The 26,706-nt window shown below is 27.4% G+C and overlaps 1 protein-coding gene across 1 annotated transcript in view; it reads left to right on the forward strand.

Moving 5' to 3' along the window:
• The first annotated feature begins 970 nt into the window (after positions 1 to 970).
• Positions 971 to 26,706, forward strand: part of ric8a (ric8 guanine nucleotide exchange factor A) — a 48,083-nt gene continuing 22,347 nt past the window's right edge. Inside the window, exons 1-11 of the mRNA XM_016073424.4 lie at positions 971 to 1,187; positions 4,070 to 4,117; positions 4,191 to 4,401; positions 6,246 to 6,315; positions 8,556 to 8,631; positions 12,354 to 12,406; positions 16,218 to 16,398; positions 19,616 to 19,710; positions 22,618 to 22,777; positions 24,828 to 24,926; positions 26,486 to 26,547. Of these exons, the coding sequence (XP_015928910.2) occupies positions 1,107 to 1,187; positions 4,070 to 4,117; positions 4,191 to 4,401; positions 6,246 to 6,315; positions 8,556 to 8,631; positions 12,354 to 12,406; positions 16,218 to 16,398; positions 19,616 to 19,710; positions 22,618 to 22,777; positions 24,828 to 24,926; positions 26,486 to 26,547 (1,136 nt within the window). The 5' untranslated portion in view covers positions 971 to 1,106. The remainder of the gene's footprint in view (positions 1,188 to 4,069; positions 4,118 to 4,190; positions 4,402 to 6,245; positions 6,316 to 8,555; positions 8,632 to 12,353; positions 12,407 to 16,217; positions 16,399 to 19,615; positions 19,711 to 22,617; positions 22,778 to 24,827; positions 24,927 to 26,485; positions 26,548 to 26,706) is intronic.

The following is a 26,706-nucleotide window of genomic DNA, read 5'->3' on the forward strand; positions in this document are numbered from 1 at the left end:
CGTACGTCCGTCAACCGATTCCGAATATGAATTAGAGTTTTTAGAAGAAAATTCCTACTCAATTTAGTTGTCTTTTCGCTTTTAATGCAGTCAAAAATTATTTCTAGAAAAATTACTGAAATTTATTGAATGCTCCAAGATGATAAAAATCGAAATACACTTATTTCTGTTAGCTAGGAATCGAACTCCTGCCGAAATTTAATGTTTTAAATCAATAGTGGCTGGTTATTTTAACTACGCCGTAATTTTTAGAAATGTTAAGAATCAAAGTGCCGGTCTGTCGGTATACCGACTGAATCTCATCACTTCTTCCACCTTAAATATTTACGGGACAATAAAAAGAAAATTCAGTCACAAGGTTTCCGTAAGATTACAAGCTTTCTAGGATATGAATGGTAAAAACTTTTTTTTTTCTTTAAAGTATAGCTAATACTCCGTACAGAACCATTTCTGCCTAACTTGTTTTCATTACTAAGCGGTTCTGGAATATCACATAATATTCTGCGTTTGTTTAGCACACGTAAAATAAATTAATATATGAACATTAAAATTTTTTTTTTTAAATTTTAGATTAGATTACTTTCAGACGAGTATTATGAAGTTTTCAACTGTTAATTTTAGCATGGAACTTTCTGCTTTTTTACCTTTCGCTTGTGAAGGGGGAAGTTTGCGCGCAGTATCAATTTGTACTAAGTGGTTTTCGTGCATCGTTGCTGACTATTTGTAAATAAACAAGTTGCAATTTGTCTGAAAATATTAAAAATGGACATCTTTTTATTTCCTCCTTCTTCTTTAGATACCATCCTCATTGCATTAAAAAGATTTCCACTGAAAATTTTGAGGTAAAGGCTCACGCATGCACGAATCGCATGATAAGCGTATCGCGCGCTTTTGAACTTTTGTTTGCAGTAAGAGTAACTCTTTAGAAATGCAATTGAAATATCTTGCAGTTACCGTTTTGAGATATGATTATGGAGACTGTAAATGAAGAAATAAGCAACCGTTAACATTTTCAATATTTTTTTATACCGAAACAGTTTACTTACTGAATTTTATTTAATAAATTAGAAACTTATCGTCGGAAACTAATTCACGTATTTCATGATATGGATGAAAACCTTTTGAATAATTTTGAATCTCTGTCTACGGATAAAGTTTCTGAAATTTTGGCCGATTTTAACACGAAGGTTTGAATGGCCTCTTGTCATTTAGTTACTAATTTGTTAGTTGTATCAAATTCATTAAAGATGTTTGTAATAAGCTAAATTCGATAATTTATTTTCTAAAATTTAGCACTGTTTTTAGAAAGTAAAAAAGTATGAATGTAAAAAGTGTGAAAACTTTTAATTATATATTACACAAAAATTATAATATAACGAAACTAACTGTGATATAATGAAAATGTGATTATTTTCATACTCTTCAAATTCAATTACACCCCCCTTCGAATTGGTCTCCTTCAGTGATTTTTTTTAAGGTTTCTTTTCCAACCACTGCCCAGAAGTCACTGAGACTTGTAGATTATTTTTGCATAGACAGGGTTTTCACTCAACAGGGAAGACCTGGAAAGTACAGGGAACTTAAAAAATCACCCTAAATAATAGGAAAAATACAGGGAATTTTAAATTTTCCCTGCAAACTGGGAAAATACAGAACATTTTATTTCTTATTTTTGTCTTTTAAAAAGTTGTGACCACTCAAAGCGTAATCTATGGGATATTTAGGGATGACTCTTCCTAATTTCTTCCAGCTATTAAAACTAGTATAGTTAACCTAATATAGTTCACACAAGAGCGCTGTGATTGTATGTTTCCTCTTAATATATTGTGTATAATATGTACAGGGAATATTTTCTTTCCAGATTTTACGACCTCTTTCCAGGAATTAATCAGATCTGATTTTAAGAATTTTTTTTTTAAATTAGATATTTTAATGGGAATAGAAGACTCTGTAATTTATTTTAGTCTTTATATTCGTTAAATATTTGGGATGGGGACAAGGGCGCCGGCAGAATAATATAAAAGGGGTTGCAACCCTTCTAACAAACTAGCCCCCCCCCCAATTTTTTTCTTAATATTCTGTTATTACATTTTGTTTTGTTATTATATATACTTTCATCTGTTAATTTTTTTTCAAGATATATTTCTTCATTGTTAACAAGATATTTAAAAAAAAGTACACATTTTTTGTATTTGCAAATTTTGCCACGAGAAACTGTATTGATGGCGTTTGCATGGCTATTGACTTTGAAACTCAAATAACTACAAACAGTAGTTTTGTATACTAACGTGTTTGCGCACGCTTATCATTGGTATTTATTGTGTTAATGAAGTTTTACAGTTGTGAGAAGTCAGTTTGTGTAATACCTCTTTGTTAAACTAAATAACTAATAGAAAATATAATATTATTTATATTTTATTAAATGAAATTTAATTTTATTAAATGACCGTTTTATCCAGCTGTAGCGGAGTCAATCAAAATCGGCCTAACTCTTCCAGCTAATACATGCACTATTGAACGCACTTTTAGTACAATGCGATGTAGCCACAGATATTCAGCCACAAATTATGATCCGGAAATCCTCAAATTAAAATTTTTCGTGGAACTAAAGTCTAGTATTTCTATCATGATGCTTTTTCTAAAGATATTTTCATATCGATATATGTTAGTGCTAACCATAATTTGCTAGGGACCCAAAGGGATTTTAAATTTGCAAAAACATTTTTAAGTAAATTATGTAGAAGTTTGCCCAAAAGTTATACCCTTAAAGTTTTTTGTGTGTTTTTTAAATTTTTTTTTCTTCCTTTGTGGGCTAATTGCCAGAAAGTTGCCAAAACTAGCAAAATATTTAGAACTAGATACCAAAACAAAAATCTTATTCCTAGTTTTGTGACAAATTTTATGGAGTTTTTTTTCTTCCTTTTTTTTGACCGCTCTAAAATATATTTTTAAAGTAAAATAAAAAATATATTTAAAAAATATTCTTTTAAAAGTTTATTTTACGTTTTTAATTTATGGTACTTTTTGGTTAGTTGGGAGCAAGTGGAAAGTCGCCAAAAGTTATAGATCTCCAACTTTTAAAATTTTTTATTTTTACTATTTTTTTTAAACACACAAAAATTAAAAAAAATTAAAAAACGAAATTAAAAAATAAAAGATTTGTTTTTGTTTGCTTCTGGCCAACCAAAAAGTACAAAATTTCTATTAAATAGTTCGTTAAAATTTTATATTTGAATAAAATGAATTTATAATCCATGTTTATTCTGGTTTTTTGTTATTACTTGGCCCGGTAGTGGAATTCAGGGAGTGAATCTGGAGCACTGTCTTCATTGATAGTGGCATTCAATACATAGAGACAAAGATTACTCATTATAGAGAAACATCTATTAAATTTATTATATGTACATAGTAGGATGTAGTAAAATTTGCAATTATAATATCCTTATACCTTTTACATAAAATGTTTTTTGTTGTTTATATTTAGGCTCTGTGACAGAATTTTTTCGAGGCACCTGCGACAAAACTGTCTAGCACAAATATCTTTCTGCCAGATGCTTTTAATAATAACTCATTTTAAATAACGAAAGCAGTGTGTTTAATAAGAAAAAACGATTATAATTTTTTTTTCTTCCAATATTGTGGGTGATATTCTCCTATTTTGTAAATAAAAAAGTAGTTAAAAATCATGAAATTCGTGTTGTCTAAAAAAAAAAAAAAATTGACAACAGAATCACTCAAATCGTACTACTCAAAAAAGGGGTTACTCAAATGCGTGTTTCCCTTCTAAATTAGGTTTTAAAAAAAAAGAAGAAAAAAAAGAATTCTTACTTTTTGACTTTTGCAGTGTTTTTTAATTTTTATTGGAAGCCAAGTTTATAGATGTTTTAAAAAGCAATTTCTCCCCATTAATTTTTATTTATTTATTTTTCTTTATGAAAAGAGAACTGAGATGAAAAATCATCTGCAAATGCTCTACAACATCTGCTATCCTGCTACCGGGCTACTTCGTTTTTTAGATATTATTTATATTTTCCACTAAGTTTTGTTTTCCTTTTGAATTTATTTTTAGCATGCTCAATCTTTTACTTTCTCGGAACTTGGACTGGAACTAAAGAAGGTGAGAAACATTTAAAGACACTTTATTTTATATATTTCAAGTAAATTTTAACATATATTAATATTTTTTTTAGAAATTAGTAAGTCAGCTGTTTAAGCAGTTAAATGAAGGCAAATCTGGGCAAGCTGTTTTTCTGGAAACTCTTCGTATCATAAGCCGAGAGAAACCTCACATTGAAGAACTTTTTACCAAAGAATATATAGGAGTACTTGTTAATTTAGCCGGACTAATTGCTGCTGAAGAAGAGATCCTGAGTCACTGTACAAGAGTTACAGATCCTAAAGGTATTGGGCAAATGTGTAGAAAGCTTAATATTTCCCCATAACACATTTCTTTTACATAAAATGTCTCCCAATAATAAAGAATTTTTTTTCAAGTGTAAAATTGTTTATGGTGCACAACCTATGGCTTGTGGGCCACATGCGGCCCGCCGACTGTTGATGTACGGCTCACAGGAACTTCTGAACACAATAAGAAATTCTTTTAATTTGGTTTTTGTTTAAACATTGTAAATTTTCTTTAATTAAAATATTTAATTCAAATTTATATTAATCTATAAAATGTTTATATTTTTTACACTTGCATTCTGTAAGCTTCTTTTTGGTTAGAATCTATATCCCCCTCATGTGTATATATTCATATACAGTACAGAACCCGTTATCCGGAAATCGGAAAACCAAAATACCGGAACGAAATTCGATAAATTTTCCCGCCATTTTGAAAAAATAATTTTTTTTTCCTCATAAGATTTTTGGATTTTTTTTTCTTTCTGAAAGATGTTTACCGTACCATCATTTTAGAAATAATCATTACTGTATTGCTTCATCGTTTTTTCTTCTTTTTAAGATTATATCCTAATATTTTTTTTTTAGTTGGGTTTAGTAATAAAAAAAAAACGGCTTTTTGTAGCGATTCAGAAAACCGGAAAAATCAATTATCCGGAATAGCGATGGTCCTGATCGTTCCGGATAATCGGTTCCCTACTGTATATATATATCTATATATTTGATAAATTAATCATTGTGAAGAACTTTAAAAAAATTTATAAGTTTTTTTAGGTTTAAATAATTAAAAGTATCTAATTTTCTGCAAATATTATATAAGTTTACTGATATAAATATTTAGTGCCTAAGGCACTAATGTTTTTATAAAAACTATCATATTTGCTGCTAACATGACTAAATATGCTTGTGGGCCTTCGTTAATCTACCTTCTCTGCAGATGGCCCTTCACCCAAAAATGTTGTTCACTCCTATCCTAAGTTTTTAAAACTTTTCTCCAATTTTTCAGTTGAAAAGAGACAAAGATTTTTAAATTTTCCTGTAGTTTCTGCAAGGTGCCTGCATGGTTTTCTTCATTTTTATTTGTTGTGGAATAACTTGCTCTTGGATGATCTTCCTTAGTTTAAAAAAAATATTGATAAAGTAGGTGATAGATAAAAACGGTGGATTTTTAAATTGTTTGAATATGAATCAACATGTTTATTTGTTAAATCCCACGACTTTTAAATGCAAGATTTAATTTTGAAATTGTGCAATCAGGAAACATGTTGTTTGTTATTTTTAATAACATGAATACGATTTGTTACATTGGAATTTAAAAATGGGGAGATATGAATCGTAATTTGAATGACTGTGGGTAGTTCTAATTAACAGGAAATACAAGTAATGATTTGTGAACCTAGCTGGTTCACCTAAATTGAGCAGATTGAAGGGAGGCACCCTGGTCTTCGAAGTTAGGGGTTGGGCATGAAGCTATCAACCCATCTCATAAACTCTTGTTATGACATCTAGTGACACTAAAGGATTATTTGCTATTAAAGGGGGTGATCAATTAATTCAATGTATAGTTATTGTAGTACCAAGAGTGTTCTTTATTTTTAAGGCCTAATATGTAGCTGATTTAGAATAACACATTATTTAAAAAAAGAGAAAAAACTTAAATATGTAAAGTAAAATTTCGGACTTGACTTGGGTTAGTGGATAAGTATTTGTAAAATTGAGATTTCACTGTATATTTATATCATGTAATTTAATTTTTTTTTCATTAAAGTTTTTTTGAATGTAGCATCTGATTTGTAATAAAATTTTATTTATTATGCATAAAATGTATTTTAAACTATTTCTAGTTATAGTGGAGGCTCAGAAGTGCTTATGCAATTTAATATACAACTGTAGTTTCGTGCAAAACGTGTGTTGGTAATCTATTTTGCTATTATATGTCTATTATAGTTTTATTATGTATGTTTGTAGTTTTAATTTAATATTACTTTATAAAATTCTTGACTTAAAGTTGTTTTTAATCTGTAGTTGTTTCAAAAAATTCATACATCCGCAGAATTTTTTTAATTTCTTAACTGAGTCAAAAAGACTACTCCACTCTCCGAATAATCTTGTAAACTTTACTTTGTTTAATACTAAGTTGATTCATTTTAATTTCAACTGATCAAGCGTATATATGAATGCTATTCACATGTATAATATATTAAATTAATTTTTTTGTTTTCAGCATAATTTTTTTCTTCCCCTAAAATTGTTTCATATTTTCTGAATATTGCTACCAATTCTTAAAATCCTCTAACCCTTCAAAAAAAAATATGTTAGGGTAAAGAATAAATATTTAATTAATTTAAATTTAAACTATTTTAAAAATGTTATGATTTTGAAAAAAAGATATTTTCTTTTAAACATTATTTTATTATTTTAACTATGGGGTGTTAATACATTTAATAATTCAATGGTTGCAATATAAATGATAATAATTAAAAAAATATAGTGCATAGATAATACTTAATGTTAAAAGCTGAATGCTGATAATGTAATTTTCAATTATATATTATTCATTTAAAAATATTTTGATTTTCTGAAACAGGCTTTGCCTCATTAGAAAATATTTGGTGTACAGTTTTTTTTTTAATTCCTACTATTAGTTCACACTCTTTCTATGTCTTATTCAAATTTTCAATCATTAATAAAATATTTTTTATTCATTGACTCAACTTCAAATATATATATTTTTTACACTTGTCGTGGATGACACTTGATGTTTATACAGTTTTTTCAAATTAATTAAATAGGGATGAGTGAAAAATGAAATGATATTTTCTGATTGGTTAAACGTTAGTCATTGTTTTAAATTTCACTTTATAGCGATTCGGTTTTAACATATTTTAGAGATGGCATCAGTGATAATTTCTAACTTATAGCTCTATTTGAGAAAAAAAAGGGTTTATTGCACACATTTAATTATTTTATATTCGCTGTGTTAGATGAATTCAATAAAGAACATTGCATGATAGAACACATGATCACCAAATTCATACTTTTATAGCTGTGTGATACCCCGCTCAAATTTTCAATCGTTAGTAAAATACTTTTTGTTCATGTACTCAAGCACAAATACATTTTTTAAAAATTTTTAACACTTAATATTGATACAGTTTTTTCAAATATTAATTCATTAATTTAATTAATTAATTTTAGATTAAATTTAGAGACATTTTTTTAAATTATTTAATAAAAAGTAAGTAAAATAAAAATGTTCTGTTGTAGGAATTGACTTTAAAAAACTTTTTTTATATTACTTGTTTTTAATTGTGTACAGTACAAACACTATCCTCAAACTTTATGGCTAAAAAAGAGGTTCAACTGAATGAGTTCTGATAGGAGTTTTTGGAGGAAAATTGGAATCTCTGTGTGGAGTACACCATGTTGGTTTTCTGTGTTGGAGATAACAGTATATAAAGCTAGTTAACTTTGCTATATTATAAAATGAAGAAAATAATCTTACGCTGCCTATTACTTTTTTTTTTTTTTAATTAATGTTAATTTTCTTGCCAGGCAAACAGATAAAATGTTCGTTATAATCCTTTGAAAATCCAATTTTTTTTGTTGCTGAAAAATATTTTTATTTGTGCACATTGCACATTTAATTCTTTAAATTTGAAAATTGACAGTTGAAAATTTCTAGGGTGTTTAAATATACCATTTTGACCCCCTTTACAAATGCTAATGAATCTATAATTTATTTATTTGTTAAAGTTCAAAAAGTCTTTCATGTGATTTTGAGGAAAAAATATTTGAGTTTTATATCAAAAATATTTCAGTTTGAAGAAAAAATATTTGAGTTTTAAAAACGTGAGAAAGACAGGACCATGTAATCACCATTTAATTTTTTAAAAAAAATATTTGAAAATTGTTTTAAATCTTAAAACTCAAATATTTTTTCTTCAAACTCAAATGTTTTTGATGTAAAACTCAAAAATATTTGAGTTTGAAGAAAAAATATTTGAGTTTTAAAATGTTTTTCATTTTTTTCCACCTCTTATATTTTTTATAGCTAATATATATGTTAATTAAATTATAGTTTAGTTGCAACATTCTGTTCATATTTTCCTTTTTTTAATGCCTTTCTCTTACAAATAATTTTTTGTTTTTAGCAATAATGGCTGCATTGAAGGTATTTTACTTCGCTTGAGAACTTATAAAGATTCAGAAATACCACATGATGTCAAGGTAATTCATAGTTTTATATTGTGGCATTTTGTATCTAAACAATGCTTCCTAATTTAATATTTTGTTATTTGTACAGAGATTTGTATTATTAAATAATATACTTATTGGAGAACAGTTTAATTGTGAGACCAGCAGTTATAGATAAATACTATGAAAAAAGAAAGAAAAGAAAATGGTACTTGTTTGTTTACACTAAGTAAAATTCATGAATGACTACATTAAGTATCGGACTGTACGTTAAATACATGAGAGTACATTATGTATTTATAATTAATAAAGGAAATTGTCTAGAAATTTTAATTTAAAACATTTGAGTTTTGATAACCCATAGCTTTGTAGAAATGTGTATTCCTTTTTGTTTTGATGTGTTAAATCACAGTTCATAAAGCATATTAAAAGTATTGTTATCAGGCTGTGTAGCGTTTTTAGAAAGTTCTTAAAGGTGCTTATTTTCAATTTTGCATTTTTTAAAAGTCCTTAAAGGTGCTTTTTTCCATGAGTGTTTTTAAAAAGTGCTTAATTTTCCAATTTCCGAAATGTGATATTTTTTTTTACCATGTTGATTTTCGCCACAAATTATGCAAAAAGACGTTGTCCTTCCTATTCAACGTTTTCACAATTAATTCAACCTCAATCTATTTCGGCGTACCGCCAATCTGTAGTGTATGAAAACACCATTTGTTTTACATGTTTGATGAAATACTTTTGGTCCGCACTTGCGTATACTGAGCTGGATTCAGTGATAAGGATTTTTGACTCTCATGTGCAATCCTGCTGCATTTTTCGAGAGATTCTCAGTTTCAGACTTCATTTTCTGCACTCTGTAATAGAATTGAAAAATCTCTCGAATTTTTGCTGATTATGGGGGCCAACTAAACGTTGTCAATTTTTTTTCTCTATTGGTGATAGAAAATTTAATTTCTCTTTTTAATTTCATCATTTGTGTTCATCAAAAACTTGCCAACCCTGTCTAATTATAATATTTTTCAAAGTGCTTTAAAATATTTTTTGAGTGCTTGAAAAGTGATGAAAATGTGCTTGTTTTTTGTTGCAAAATTTGGCTATGCGCGCATTTAAATCTGATATTTTTTCTGGTAAATGTATATGAAATGGTTGATTTTTATGTTAATATGTAACGAGTGCCTTTTCTTTCTTTTTTTTTGAATAAAACTATTTTTATTGAATTAATTTTATCATTCCCCCCCCCCATTGAGCTGCATAATTATTCATTTACTTATATCAAAATAGATTTTTGTGTTTTATTTTTAATTATCTTCTCACTTATTTTGCTTTCTTAAAATACAAGGTGTGCAGCATTTTTAACAATTTTTGATTTTTGATTTATATTTTTTAAAAGCCCTTGAAGCTGCTTTTTTTTTTGGGTGTTTGTAAAAAGGGCTTAATTTTTTATCTTTTGAAAAGTGATTTTTTTCTTTGCCGTTCTAAATTTTTAAAAAAATTCATGATTTCCACAATTTTTCCTGCAATATTCATCAGAAACTAGTTTTATCATCATGATTATGTAAAGTTTTTGAGAATGTTTTTGAATTTTATTGATTTTATGTTTATAAATTAAGAACTTTAAACGATAGAAATTTTTTTAATTTATTACTGCACAGGTCCTAAACCCTGTGGCTTTCGGGCTTTCTGCAACAAATCTCTCCAGCATTAATATCTTTCTGCAAGATACTCTTAATAATAACAAATATATATGTTACTAATTTAAAGTAACAAAAGCGTCAACTTCAAAAAAAAGAAAGTAAAAAACTTTTCGGAAAAAATAATGTAATTTTTAAAATTGAATATGTAATTTTTTTAATTCTATTATTATGAGCTATATTCTCGTATTTTTTAAGGAGAAAACACACAAATTATTTTCTTTTTCTTTCTTTGTAAGTCATCATCGAATTTGAAAACAAATAAAAAATAGTGAAATCCATAGCAGTAACTAACAAAAAAAAAGATAGACGTCGAAATCACGCCAAATCGAACTCCTTAAAAAGGGGGTTACAAATGCGTGTTTTCATTTCAAGATTCAGGTGTTGCAATAAATAATATCAGATTAAAAATATCGTATTTTAAAAGCTATGCGGAAATCAATAGCAATAAAAAAAAAATAGAATGAATAAAAAGAAAAAAATAGAACGAATGTTTCTGCAGAAAAGAAAACCAAACATTTTACTTTATTATTCTCAAGTGAAAATAGAAAAATTACAAGCCTTTTTTTTTCACTCCGATGCGCAAGAATGGCATATAAATTTGAATATTATATGTATATTAATTATTCTGAAGAGAAGATAGAAGCTTTCGAAAATTTCTGCATAAAAGAAAACCAAAATTTTTTACTTCCCAAAATGAAAAATCTTTTTTCAAGAACTCAATAACACTCTGCGACAATGTCGCCGTGTCACCATGATTCTGCCACGGGGATCCTATTTATGAATTTTTTTTTTTGGAAAGTGATTAAAAATATTTTTTGAGAGATTGAAAAGCACTTAAAAGGTGCTTATTTTTTGTTTAAAAATCTGGCTACCCACCCTGATGACAGATATTTGTAACTAATGAAGTAAACTATATTAGAATTTTAATTTATTTATGTAAACATTATTCACTGCATGACTCTATTGAAATCAGTCATATTATTGATAATTTCAGTTCCCCTATAATGTTAAAATCAAATCCATGTAAAGTATAAACTCATTAAAAATAATATGCTTGTTCAGGACTGCTATTTTCAATAAATTACATATGTCAAGGTAATTGTGGAAAGCACAAGTTTTAACTCAAAAATAAACCACACAAGGGAACTGATGTTCCATAATAAAAGTGTACACAATTTTCAAATAAGATAAGTATGTTTTATTCATATATACTTTTATTTTTATATTTATAACCGTCGTTAAACAGACGACTAAATTATTTAGCTTTACGACAACTGAAGTTCAACTCCGTAGTCTTGTCATTTTGAACCCAACCCTGAAGACAAGGCAACTCCTGGATCAAGTATGGGGAGAAATTTGCCTTTGTGGAGGAGTTTTTGTTGGAACTAACCTTTACTTGCATTACATGGAGAGGAAATCTTCGAAAAACTTCCACGGTTAGCCTGACGGCAAGGTGACTCTAACCCATGATCCGTCTACCACTGAGGATATTATACATTTGCACTGTGGTCGGTGCATGCCAGATGTGGAATTCCTATCGACCAGCCATTGCTGGGAATCGAACTAGATTCATCTCATTAGAAGGCGAACGTTCTATCACCTGAGCCATCATGGCTCAGAAAAGTATGGTTGATAAATTTATTGTCCTTTGAAAAGAAGATTATAAATGGCCATTTAAGACCTAGGATCAGAATTCAGGGAACCATGCCATTCTTCCTTCATACGAATGGGATTCAAATTATTTTACTTTTCTTGGGAGATAACAAAAGAAATAAGGGTTTACATGATTTCTCTCAAACCTTCATTAAATCAAATCACTAGATTTTGGTTGCTTTATTGAAATGAATGGGTTCAGGATTGATATTGAATAACTTAGCGTTTATAGTACATCAAACCAGACTATGCATTGGTTGTTATAATGGAAAGGTCCCTGTAATGGGGAGTTTGTACTAAAGAGTGAAAACTGCGTTTAATTTTGGATATGCTTTTGTGGAAACCTTTCTTGTGAGCCCAATTTTTTTGAAAATATATGTTGCATAATTATGCACTCTACTTTTTCAGTTCTTCGACATGAGAATGCTTTTTCTGCTGACTGCATTGTGTGCTGAAATAAGGTGAATTCTTTTATTATTGTTATTATCTTTAACTTTTTCTGAAAGTAATATTTATATTTTGAAATCTGTTGCCGTTTAAAATTGCAATGTCTGGCTAAATTTTTCTGTAAAGGTTATTTTAAAATAATTCTCTCAGTTAAAATGTTTTCTTCTGAAACTGTCAAAAGTATTTTCATTGAAATCATTAAGAATTTTCTTTCAAAAATCAATATATATTTTTTTTAAAAAGTGATGATAGATAAAATTTATTTTGAAAGAATGACACTCTTCTTTTTAATTTAGAAATTTATTTTAACCTCAACGATGTAAAAACTACGCTTATTGAAATATGCAAAAAGATGAGCGTACTTTTTGACTGCCAACTCAAACCTGCTTAAGACTACCTAACATTTGTCCAGATATAAGGAGAAATAAATTAGATATGTTGTGGTATTCACTTAAAATATACGATTAATTATTGTTTTTTAATTAATATATATATTTTTTTTTTGCTTTTTAAGTAAATCTAATGTATGTTTTCATTTTTGTTCAGTTGGTGTCACGCTGAAGCTGACACTGTTTTATATATTAACCTTTTCTGTTTTATTTTAAAGGATTACTGTTAAAAGGAGAATATAAATCATAAAAAAATAAATTTTGTAATTTCAATGGAATGAAATAATTCCATAATTTTTTATAGCTTTTTTTTTTCAATAATACTGAGAACGCAGATCTTGAATTCTCATATTTTAGCATTTTTTTTAGTTAAAATGTGGGGGTAATTAAAGACAAACCAAAACCTTACTGCTTGTATGCTGTGTAATCCTTGTAATTTTTAGTGTAACCTAGGGCTGCATAACTTTTTTGAGTGAAGGGCTACTTGCATAGCAGGTTGACTAATGAAGAGCCGCACATGTATTAAGACATGTTGACTGCAAATGTAGTAATATTTATTTAAACATTAGTGTTCAAAATTTTTTTTAATCAATAAACTTAGTAACATTTTTGTAGTAAATTAAAGACATTCAATTATTACAATTCATTCAAAATTGAAAAAAACTAATACTTTTTTTAAAAAACTTTCCATTTTTATTTTATAAAAAATAGATGTATCAAAATTAGTAACTAAAATAAATAAATAAATATTGGAGAAAGCAAAAGTTTTTTTATTATCATAACACAATACAAAAATTCATTTATTTCATTTTTTTTTTATCATAACGCAATACAAAAATTCATTTTAAAAATAAATTCTCATAAAAAAGACTGCAATGCTCACAGAATGAAAGTAGAAAAAAATTTAGTACATATTAAGTAATATCAACTCAAATTAAATATTTTAATTGAAGAAGATTAATAATGTTTAAGCAAAAACAAAACTATTATAGTTCAAAATAAAATTCTATACTTATCTTGTAATGTACTTTATTACTTCTTTTTATTGATTATTAGATTTTTTTTTTTATGTAGTAAACATTTTTTTTTTTTTTACCAAAAAAGGTTATTTAAGCAAAAAAAAAAAAAAAGAAATGAAATTAAAATTACAAATAGTGAGCAGTTTAAAAATTCACGTTTTCCATTGCTTTGTGATTTTTTCAGGTTGAAATAACATTGCATTTAAATTAGGGTTGTAACAAGTATTTGGCCCTTCCATCAAAAATTCAGTTGGTCAAATAATCGGCTTAATATTCAGCAGAGTATTTTTTTAGAAAAGTATTTTTCTAAGTTTTTTCTAAAATTTTTATAGATATGATAAATAATAATATGCAATCATTATTTTAACTATATTATAGTATTGTTTATTATAAGAAATAGTTTTTACACAAATTTGTTAAATTTTAAAATCCATGTTTCTGCACATGGCTTGGAAAATTATCTTCTAGATGACAAATGGAAAAACGAAATTTAAAGAATTGAAACTAGATTACTTTATACTGATCTACAAGTTTTTGCACTTGTGCTTTTTTTTAAAAAATTATATTCAATCAAGTCAATTTCGTTATTTTTTCGATACTTTTTGTTCTAAGAATTCAGAAGTTTTTATTTTTTATTTTTGCTGTTTTTATTATTACGCAGCATTTTAAGGAAACATCTCATACTATTAATTTATTATTACTTTTTCCCTGTACTGTAATACAGATAACCAGTATCATAGAAACTGTGATTTTTAGTGTTAAAAATTTGTTTTAGAAACTAAGAACAATTTATTTTTTTCTGTTTTTCTTTTTAATTAGACATAACTGCTTTCAACTAAAATATTAAATGTAATTTTAAACAAATTACGTATTTTGACTGGAAAAGCTATTGTGTCATTTGGAATTCAAAGTGTTTTTGACTTTTTACATTGGCGACGATTCAAATTGCACTTGCTCCTACAATTGCAATACTGAATTCCTTGACCACCTAAGTTTGAATCCTTACAAGAGCATTCTCTTAGACTTATTTCATTCACTGGAACTTCATTCGTTGAAATAAAAGCTTCCTAGACGATAAAATAATTCCTTGTATATAGTTTTAAAGTTTCATGTTTTGTACCAAGTTCATATAAGTTTTCATTTTTACCTTTTTTTGTTTTGAGTATGAGTTGCTGAAACTTGATTTCATGACTTCTAAATCGTCATCCATTGTGTGGTTGTAACATTTGTTAAAATAACTATCTTATTTTGTTAAAAACTATACTATCAACTCTAAGAAATGACAAGGAATCAGGTGCCTAAATTCTAAAATAAACAATAAGCTTATTTTGTCATGCTGTTGCAAACACATTAAAAACCGTGAAAGAGTTACATTTACCCAACTTTATTGGTTATTAATAATAACTGCTGAATATGATAAATTTGTTTAAATGAATCGCTTTCACCGCCTTCTTTGGTTATTATTAATAATTGCCGGTAAGTAATAATATTGAACAATTAAACACATTAATTGTGACACACACATATATATTTTCATTCAACAGCATAGTAAAAAATTTCTACTTATTGATCGCAAACAAAAAGTTGTTCAGTGCTCCATTAATGGAAATTGTTAAAGCTTTCTGTTCTGACCACAGCAGGGGTTAGTCTAGTTTTCTTTTTTTAAGAGATACCTATTTTGTGAAAATTAAGACATAATTTGTGAAAATAAAAAATTATATTAAAAGTTCAACCCAAAAATATGGTAAAAAAAGAAAATATTTTCAAAAATTGTCAGTACGAATAAAAATCATTTACGACTGGTAAATTTATTTAAATATTTCTCCCATGTGTTTGAAAACAATTTTGTTATTGTAAAATTTTGGGCTTAAAATTATATCCATATTTGAAAATCCATACAAATCATTGTCCATTGTTAAATTTCAATTTTAATTTAATAAAAACATTTAACAGTAATAGCACTAAAAGTTATTTTCATTATGAGAACATTTTCAACTGGGTCATAAAAGTTTCACAGATAAAAAAGATATTTCATTAAAAAATAAAGGTCTATTAAAATAAGTTTAGAATAATGTTTCAAATATTAGTTCGAATTTCGACTACCTATTAACTTTACAACTATAACTTAGAAACTTTTTATTTCATTTTTTAAAAGAAGCTTGCTTTAATTTGGACTGGTTAGGCTTACCAAACACACTAACTGACCAAACACGTGCTACCTATTTGTAGACGAGCTCCTTTCACTCGTAAAAACTCCTAAACTTTGTCATTTACCTTTTTTAAAAGTTGTCTAGTATATGTATATACTACTCCAAATAATTTGGTTCACTATAAGGCCTGCATTATTGACATTTTTATTTTATCCCCCCCCCCTCAATTTGTGACCCTGGAATAATAAAATGTTGTCTTTATTGCAGACCTAAAGTAAAGACCGATCTGCATGGATTGACTTACTTGATGGAAGCTTTAGATCTCATTCTGAAGGACGATGATGATAACAAGAAGAGCCTCACAGACAAAGAAATTGACATGGCTTGTGAAGTGCTCAAAGTTCTTTTCAATCTTACAGTCAACGTAGAGAAATATAACATGGAAGAAGTGAGTGTGTTAAATTATAGTGCAGAACCCTGTGCAACAAAACTCTCTAGCAATAATATCTTTCTGCAAGATATACTTTTAATAATAACAAAGATGTATGTTACTTAATTTAATGTAACAAAAGTGCTGTGTTTAGAAAAAAAAAAAAAAAACTATATAATTCTTTTAATTCCTTAATAGTGACATATTTCAGAAAAAAGGACCAAAAGTGGAAATTTTTTTGACTGTTTAATTTCATTCTTTATATTATTATAAAAGTTAGAAAATGGTTTTTTTATTGCAAAAATAAAATTTTAAATACAATAACCACAGTATTTATAATTTTTACATACACATAAAAAAAGTAATGGATTACAGACACATCTTATTCAATTAGAGCAAATTAAACAAAATTTTGAAGCTAAATATAATATATCTAGTATAATATAGAAACACAACAATATGATTTTCAATACAGAATTTTTAAAAATCTTTTACAGTATGGTATATCCCACATCCACAACTGACAATACTCACATTTTCCCTCATTTGACTGAAGTCTTAATATGGAAAAACTAGGATCACTAATGCCATCTATTAGGAAAATAGTGAATTAAGTATCCTAAAGTAGAAATGAACTCAGTTTAGGCTTCATAAAATAGAAGCATTTATTTTTCTTATGCCCGAAGTGAGTTCGGACAAATATTGCACGTAGTAGTAGAACTGGATTCGGGCGACACTGGCAAGGGGTAAATTGAACATGTAATATTTTTCTGTTCTATTATTATGGATGATATTCTCGCATTTTATTGGGGGGGGGATGCACTAATTATTTGCTTTTTGCATTTCGCAAGTAACATGTAAAAAAAAAATGAAATCGTACAGTATAAAAAGCATGAAATCGTAATTACCGAGAAAAAGAAAGATCAGCGACGAAACCATGCGAATAATCGCACTCATTAAAAAAGGGTTACTTAAATGATTGTTTTGTTTTCAAGATTAGGTTGTTGCAATAAATAATATTGTATGAAAAGTATCAGATTTTAAAAAGTCAGATTCCAATTTCCCTTATTGTCTGGAATATATTGGAATATTTAAAAATTATGTGAAAATCAATATCAATAACTGCCCAAAATACAATGGAAATATTACGTGGATTTACTGTACTATTGGCATAAATTGAGCGCGTCAAAAGGTGATTAAAATTTTATGTGTAAATTTCTGCAGAAAAGAAAACCAAAATTTTTTATTTCTCAAAAGAAAAATCTTTCAGCAGGAACTCTGTAACATTCTGTGACAATGTCGCTGTGATTTTGCCACTGGGGTGAGGGAGCAGACATTAAATCAATTTAATCACTGCTCCCCAGACTATGGGCTAAAAATTATTGCTGGTCTGTACCCTTTTTTCTAGTATATTTATGAGTCACTATTGTTTTTTTGTGGTAAAATAAGTAAATAAAGTGAATTTAAATTAAATATACTGAAAATAAAGCATACAGAGTAGGTGTAATGTTCACAGTGATGAAATATGCTATTTTGCAAACACAAAACTGAAAGTCAAAAAACAAAAACAGCAAACCATCCATTTACATTGATTGCTGGTCTGTGGCACAACTGATGATTACGTTATGGTTGTCTGAGTCAAATTTTAGCGGTTCCTTATCAAGAGACCACTCTTAATCCGGTCAACAATCTGTTACTTTTCTTAATGGGTTCACACACTGAGAAACATAATGTGTATGTTTGTTAAGTTGACCATCGTTTTCAGTAAAGCATTTGTGCATCATCATTTTAATTCCTTGCGGGGTATACTTGATGGTGTAAATGAAAACAATAACTGAGGAAGGAGATTTAACTTTGAACTGTGCAAGATTTATGAACATGAACAACTTGATATTATTAAATGCATAAAAATAAATGGAATGAATCAGATGGCCGCATAATTCAAGTGAGTGATGGCAATACTATAAAAAAGATATTGCTTTTTAGACTCACTGGGACAAGAAAGTGCTGAAGGCTGCTGTTGAGATGTACTGACTCGGTGGAGTCTGATTTTCTTGCAATTAATGAAAAGAATTGGAGTTCAACGATAAATCAGAAGTTGTTATAGAGAAATCTTCAGAGGAAGGCTTTGGCCCACATTAGGCTGTCTGGGCAACTATTATGATGATGATTCTTGAACAGTCCCTTTATAACTTAGGGTCATAAAAATTAAGACTCCACAATTTCATGACCAATGGCATGATGAGATCAGCATATACTGTTTTTATAAGCTGACATTACACGTGTAATATTGCAAAAACTTATGTAAATTAAGACCAAAAATAAAAGTTAATTAATGTTATAAAAGAACAAGGGTATTGTGATCACAAAGGAAATGTGTAGCACTGTAAAAGATCTCCAAGAAATCAATTGTCTCAATTTTTTGAACAAAAGTTTCTCTGTTTTTTTTTCAATTTTGTTTACAATGTTGTTCAGTTTTTTATTTTTTCCACAGTTAATTTTTTAATCAGTTCTTATCTATTGTGTTTTAATTGTTTATCACATATTTTTAACAAATATGTTCTTACATTGATTAAATTTGCTTTAAGTTTAATTTTACACTTATTATTTATATATTTTTACACTTATTATAATACATATTTTGCAACAACTTTGTACTTATTAAAAAAATATTAAAGAAAATATTTTTTATAGAAAATATAATATTTTAATTTAAAAAAATTTTTTTTTGTTGTTGTTTAATATTGCCTAGTAAATTTCCTTACACTTATTTTCTTTCTCGGTTATGTTTAAAGTTCTAACAATTCAATACAGGGTTAACCTAGTTAAAATCAGATGAAAATAAAAATAATTTATAAAGAGTAAAATTAAAATTTTTTACTCTTCATAAATTACTTAAGAGTTAAATTTTTTTTATTTATAATTCTAATTTATATTTTTATTAAATGTATTGTATATATTTGTTGATTATTGAATATATTTGGAAAAGTTGGGGGAAAAAATTTTCTGTTTTTGAGTATAAAGCCTGAATGTTGCTACATGTAATAAAAAAAAAGTTTGTTGATGTTTTTTTTTTATTAAGGTTTCTATTGTACTTGTAAGTTATCCTATTATTTTGTTTTATCATGTATTCAGATTTATTGCACTTTTTATTTGGAAATTTATTACAATGGGCAACTATTTTAAACATTACTATTTAAATGAAGGATTATTAAAAGGAAAGGTATTTTAATAGGAGGAAGAGGCTCATTACATGAGGCTTGTGAGCATTCTTCATGATTGCTTGTTGATCGACGCCACCTCTTCGGAGAAGAAAGATGAGTTACAAAGGTGATGTATTTTTCCTTTATACAAATTACTGCAAACAAAGCATACTTTACTGATCAAATTTGATTTTTAACTTTAATGACATTTGTGACTTATAATGATGAAATGGGTATTAGAAAAAATGTAGATAAAAAAGGACATTAAAAAAATTTATATATAAATATTTAATCTATTCATTTTAATTATTTTAATTTTAAAGTCTCACTTTTTATTGCTTTCCCTTCTCCTTGTCACAAATTCTGGAATCCCCCGTTGCTTCTAAGCTTGATGTGATTTGTAAATAGCTTCTTAAATAGAATAATTTTTGAAATAAAAAGGTTTTAAAAATAGGTCTAATGATTTTTTTTTATCAGGTATTCTAAATCTCAGTAATGAAAGTCAACATGTCATTTTAATTTAGTTGGGATTCGTCAAAATAAACTGTGTGTTCGTTGTATCAGTATTTGCTATTTCCTTCATAACAAATAAATATTTTTGCTCTCTGAGAGTGTTAATATTCATAAACTTATCAAATGAAAATCCATGTACTATATATTAAATTACTCCAAGAAAAAAGAAAGGTGTAATAGAAGTCAGATTTAAATGGTTTAGCTTATCTCTTTAGATATTCATAAAAAATTTTCAATTCTTTGAACATTTTAATTTATAAATAAATTTATCATTTTGAATAATATTTCAAATATAATTCCAAATTTTGAAGAGAGATAAGTTTCCTTAAATAGATAAAGTTTCCAAGCTCAGCAAATTGAACATTAGTTTTATCTTCCTATCACTCTCAGCAACTATATTCCTACTTGCCTGAGAACAGGAAAAATAGGGAAATTTTATCAATCTGGAGTAATCAGAGAAATAACAGGAACTTTAATTAAATTGTTAAAAAAAGTCAGAGAATATTAATGATTTTGAGGTACCTATAAATCCAATATCCCTTCCCCCAAACAAAATTGATTCTGTAGTAATTTTTAAAAAAAATAAATTTCCAACTCAAATGGCTAATATAAGTGTACTAATTTAATCTCATCCTTATTTAATCTGATATTAATTTATTTTGCGTATAAATATAATAATACAATTTATGTGAATGTCTCAGAAAATCAGAGAAATTCAATAAATCAACTTGAAAAAATCAGGAATTTTTTTTGAGGTATTTGTGGCTACCTGCATATTGGTGATTATCTCCATATTTTTTTTCTACATTTAAACTAATTTTTTCGACTTTTGATACCCTAATCACTATTTATAAATCGTCACTATTTTTAAAATTTTTTTTGGGATAATCTTACTATTTTTTTTTTATCACATCATATTAAAACTATTGTTGGTATGCTGAAAAATTCTCTGTTATTTACAGATTGTAGGGCCAAACCAAGAAACCAATTTTTAACTTGTTAGTGGTTGAGTCATAATTCTACAGTAGTTTTTTACACATAAAATCCGGCCTGAAGTGAAATCCTGCCTGAAAACTTCTTGTTTTACTTGAAAAATTGTGTAATCTATTGAAAAGACAAAATGAAAAATAACAAAGAATTAAACTATAATTATGTGAGATTCCAAAAGAAATCTTGAAATTGTAAATAACACTTAAACAACCCGAAAAAAAAAATTATGTCACGGAAACAGTCAAGGAATCCTTTTAAAGATCTTTTCCTTTTTTTTCCCTCATAGAGCTTCTTAGTTTAATGCATAATGCATACCAAGTCTCCTGTTTTTTTAACGAAGACTCCTGTATTTTACGACTATCTCCTGTTTACATGTATATTCTCAAATTTCTCCGTATTTGTGAAAGAAATTTAAAAAACAACCTTTTTTGGCGATAAAATATCCGCTAATGGCAAAAATATTTTTCTTATACCTCAACAGTTGGTGTTATTGCCAGTACTGCAGTATGTTGAGTGTTACTATGTAGAGTCTAAGTAATTATAAATAATGGTTTAAAAAAATCTTTAGATTAAGATTGTATTTATTTTTTACGACGCTAAATGTAAGTGCTATTATTATTTCCAATTTTGAATCTCTCTTTTTGACTTACATGATTATGCATGATGCAGGGTTCGAAAAACCGCCCGTCTTCGGTGGTCAAAAATTCCCCGTAGACAACAAATCCGACGTCCGTGCTAACAGCAATTTTCCCGTTAATGTTCGTGATACATTTTCAATTTTTTTTATCTATCATTTTCAATTTTTTTTTATCCGTCTAGTGACGCACTTCTAAAATGACCCTCTAATCTAGAAATACAGCAACATACTGCTCATGGTGGAAGCGATGTTTTCTCTGTCTGGGAGTACTGCAGCGATTGAAAGAGGTTTTTCAGCAATGAACTTACAAAAGAACACATTACGTACTGGTCTTAAACAAGAAGCGTTAAACGCAATTATGAACATTTATCTAAATGGAAAACCCCTTTCAGATTTCTGTGCAGGAACCTCTGTAAATCATTGGCTTGATTGTGGAACTGGCAAACGTCATATTTGATTCATTTAAAAAAGGCAGTACCCTCGGATAAATTGACATTCCAGATACTTTGACCTTTGTTATTTAAATTATTTCATAAAAGGAATAAATTATCTTATAAAAGAAATACTAGGTTTTACTATTAGTAACCTAGTATTTGTAATCCTAGTAACTATGAATTCATTGTGCAATTTATATAAATGTTAGTAATAAATAAGAGAAAATTATATTTTTATTTATTTAGAAGCTACGGATTAGTTTCAAAGGAGGACGGGTACATTGTTGGTCAAGCCGTCCTCGAGGATGGGTAAAATTTCTGAGTTTTTTCGAGCCCGGGCATGATGTATCAAAATTTTTGCTCGTAGCCCAAAAAATTTTGCTTGGAAAATCTCATTTATTTCATTTCTCCAATGTTGATTGGTAAAATAATGCATTTTTCATGTATAATTTATTTTTAGACATACCATTGATCTTTTGACCAACATGCCCATGTCAAGTTATGCTGAGCTGTTAACCCCATATCTTGAAGATGAACAAAAATCAGTCAATGTTTTTGAAGGTACAGATATGGAAGCTGTTTGTGTACTTTTAAGTTTTCTGGAAAGAAGGTTAAGTAAGGTATTCCACCCATTATTGTTAATAGATTTGCAGCATAGATTTAATATCTGATTTTAATACACCTTATTAAAAAAATAATTAAAATTTTTCAATTCAAGTTGATTTAATTTCAATTACATACAAGAATATTCCAGTTGCTCTAAATTTGTTGTTATTATTTTAATGCAATTTTTGTATCTTATTTACTTCATTAATTATAAAAGAATTACTGGTGTTTAATATTTTATGCATTGCATAAAATTTCTATTTTTTTCCTTTCTTGTTTGTAGCTATCACGTTTCTATCAATAATTTTTTTAATGCATTTTTCTATTTACGTAAAGTGTAGATTGATTAAGAATGATTTAATATTAAAATATTTAGAGATTTTTATAGGTCATAAATAGCTTATAGGTTTGAATGCTTTAACTCTCACAAACTCAGTGGCGCGACAGCCCCTAAAGGGCCAAGGCCTACTGCGCCCATCTTGAATGCTTTAAACTGAATAAAAATGTTTTAGTAAAATGATTCTAAATATATAATAAAATACCATTTATGTGTTTCAAATATATGTTATTTCATTGTAACTCAATCATAATCAATAGCCAAAGTAAAGAATAATATTTCATTAGAACAATGCATCTCATTATTTCCCCTTTATTTCCTGAATTTTTCTTTTGAAATTTAATAATTTTGTTTCTTAATATTAATATCAGCTAAATAGGAAAACTTTGTATAAGGCTTTAAAATGAAATCTTTTCTGCCCAGAATTAAGCTAAATTTAAAAAAAAAAAGTAAAGTCCACTGTGGGCCAGGGGAGTCATGGAGGATTTTTTTTTTAAATGGCGCACACTTAGTTCTATTTCCCGTTGGCCTCAGAAATGCCAGAATTTCTACGATAGCAGTCAGCACCCCTATATGTATAGTTTCTCTCGGGTATTATTATGACTATCAAATTTGTGAAAGTTTTTTTAGTGAGTAAAATTAAGTTAAAGAGTTGGGAGAGTAGTTAAGTTAAAGAGATTTTAAATTTCAAATTTCTTGATAACAGAAATACCTGTTTTATGTCACGCTCAAAATTACTTATAAAATTTAGTTAAAGTTTATTAAAAATTTATTAATTTGTTTTGCAGAAAATTGTCTGTGTTACAATAGAAAAGTGTCATTTTCATTGTAACAGGGATGATAAGAGCATTTATTTGTATTTTCTATTATAGGCAACTATTGAACTTAATCATGATTTTTTTAAAATATTTTTTCCTCTTACAATTTTAAGAGCATTTTTCATGTGAAGATCTTGTACATAATTTTTTTTTAAATAAATTAGTGTAGTTTTGTATTTAATCTTTTTATTTTTAATATTTTTTAATTTCAAGTTTGATATTCAACGGAGTTTTCAAGATGTAAGAAGTTGCTTTTGGACGATTCGCATTCTTTCAATTTTACGAGTATCTGAAAAGCATTTGATTACTTACAATGCAGTTCTTGAAAATTCTAACTAAAAATTAATAAATTCATTATTCATTTTTATAAGGTATTTATTTACATTTCACTTAATCATACAAACTACATATTAACTAATTTGAACTACATATTAACTACTTTGAACTACATATTTATTTTTATCATTACCTTATTTTTTTTTTAATAAAATTTTTAAATGCAAGTTTTGTCTTTTTTTTGTGTGTGAAAAAGAGCTAGATAAAACTGGTTTTCAAAAAAATTATAAGAGCATTTTTTTTTTAAATAATATTTCATGGTTTTTAGAGCCCTTTTTTTTGCATTTTTTAAGAATTTATAGATCAAAGACAATAAACTTTTCGGAGTTGTAAGTGAGAAAAAAAAATGTGCCGAATGTGCTTTAAATCATTATTTCAGATATTATAAAAAAAATTTATTTTTACAAAGTAATCTGTTAGATTTCCCTTTTCTGTTTTATTGACATCTTTGTTAACATCTTTGTCCTACATAGAGGTACCACCATGCTTATTATTGATTAAGATTTAAAAATTTTTAGCTGATTTCACTTTTTTTAATGAATTGATTTTTTAATTTTTTGTGTTTTTATTTAGCCATACAAGAATTCAAAGGAGATTTTGTCGCCCATTCTCACCACTTTGATTGAATGCTCTCGTGCCAATAGCACTATTCGAAAATTTTTACGCAAAAAGGTAATCATTTCTGTCTCAAAATCACTTAACTGCATTTGCTCATTTTAATTTTGTAAAAAATCATAAATTTTGAACGAAGAATCCTTTGTGTAGAAAATAAAGTTTCTCACAAAACATACTTTTTGAAATTTTTCTTGTAGAACTATCATAACAAAAGTTATTGCAGTTATATTTTAAAAAAAAGTTATTGTTTTATAATCTGGAAGTATAGTATAGAGCTTGCTCATTATAAAAATATAATAAATTCGATTTTTATATGTATAGTCTTTCAAAATATTTATTTGATTGATTAATTTATACAAATTAATACCTAATCAATTAGATAATTTATTAGTTATGTCCAGTTGTTTGGAATTAAAGTTTCTGTTTTTATGGAATATAACTGAGATATATAAGAAATGCAGGGTTGCCACAGGCAACCAAAATGCAACTATGTGCAACTATTTTTGGCATGAGGCGACTATGGCAATTTTTTTTTTGCCTGAAAAGGCTAAAAAAGAAACTATTTTCAGGAAGAGTAGACTATTGGGAGACTTTTCTGTACTCCTAGCTATGTTTTTTTTAGCATTAATTGGGTTCAAAATCTGCAGCCCACGATAGCTTTTGAACACACTTTTTTTTTCTTGAAAAATAAAAAAAATTTGAAAATTTTGAATTGCAAATTTAAGTCTTCACTTTTTAATCTGATGATTCTTTTGTAAGTCTATTTCGTTTCTTGGTCGCCTTTTCAATGGTTATTGCTTCAAAATTCCATATATTTTAAAAAAAAACAATATATATATATATATATATATATATATATATATATATATATATATATATATATATATATATATATATATATATATATATATATATATGTAACATAAAAAGCTTCAATTGATCTTTTTATGTTATCCTAATTAATTATTCTAATCGAAATATTTTCTCACACTTTTAAAAGCCACATCCTGTTTCTAATTCTATTTTTGGCCCAACTATGCATAAATTTAAATAAAGATCTTTTTTCCCTTTTAAGCCATGGGAATCACTTGAGTAAGCTCATGAACCAATAGTAATTTCTAAGATTTCCCTAAATAGAGACATTTTCGGATTATTTGCAAGATTTTCCCTACCAGAAAGACAGATCCTGAATGGAGTTAACATCACTTTTCGCTGTTCTTCCATAAGAACATGATCTAAATAAAATACATCTGATTTCATTAAAATCCTGTGTCTGTTTCCCTGCTCGGTCCGACTGCATCATTTTACATATATATATCCTAGATAAATTATTGGTAAAAGGGAAAATTGTGCTAGAACATTAACATTTATATAAAAATGTTTATATTTGCCACCAACTTGATGAAATGGATCATGATATATGACAATTAAGTCATTAACAAAATTTTAGTCGCATTTGACGATGTTCTTATTTAGGCAACTATTTTCATAGTTTTCGGCAATTATTTTCATGCATTAGGCTACTAAAAGCAACTATTTCATCCATTTTTTTTTCTGTGGCAACCTTGGCAATGTGTTATAAATATTAAACTAAAATAGATACTCCAATTTATTAGGTTTTGCCTCCATTAAAGGATGTCATGAATCGTCCAGAAGATGGAATTACTTTGAGAAACAGGTTAGTTTGTATTCCCCCCCACCTCTTTTAATGAATCAACCTGCAGAAAAAAAGGACATTTTCTTCAATCAAAACATGTTCAAGGATTTGTTTAAAATTTGAAGATGTAAGCAATTTATGTATTGTGAAAATATATAAGCTTGGAAAGTAAGTTAAACA

This window comes from Parasteatoda tepidariorum, chromosome 2 (genome assembly GCF_982258835.1).
Source record: "Parasteatoda tepidariorum strain Cologne lab strain chromosome 2, Ptep-v5.0, whole genome shotgun sequence".
Lineage (NCBI taxonomy): Eukaryota > Metazoa > Arthropoda > Arachnida > Araneae > Theridiidae > Parasteatoda > Parasteatoda tepidariorum.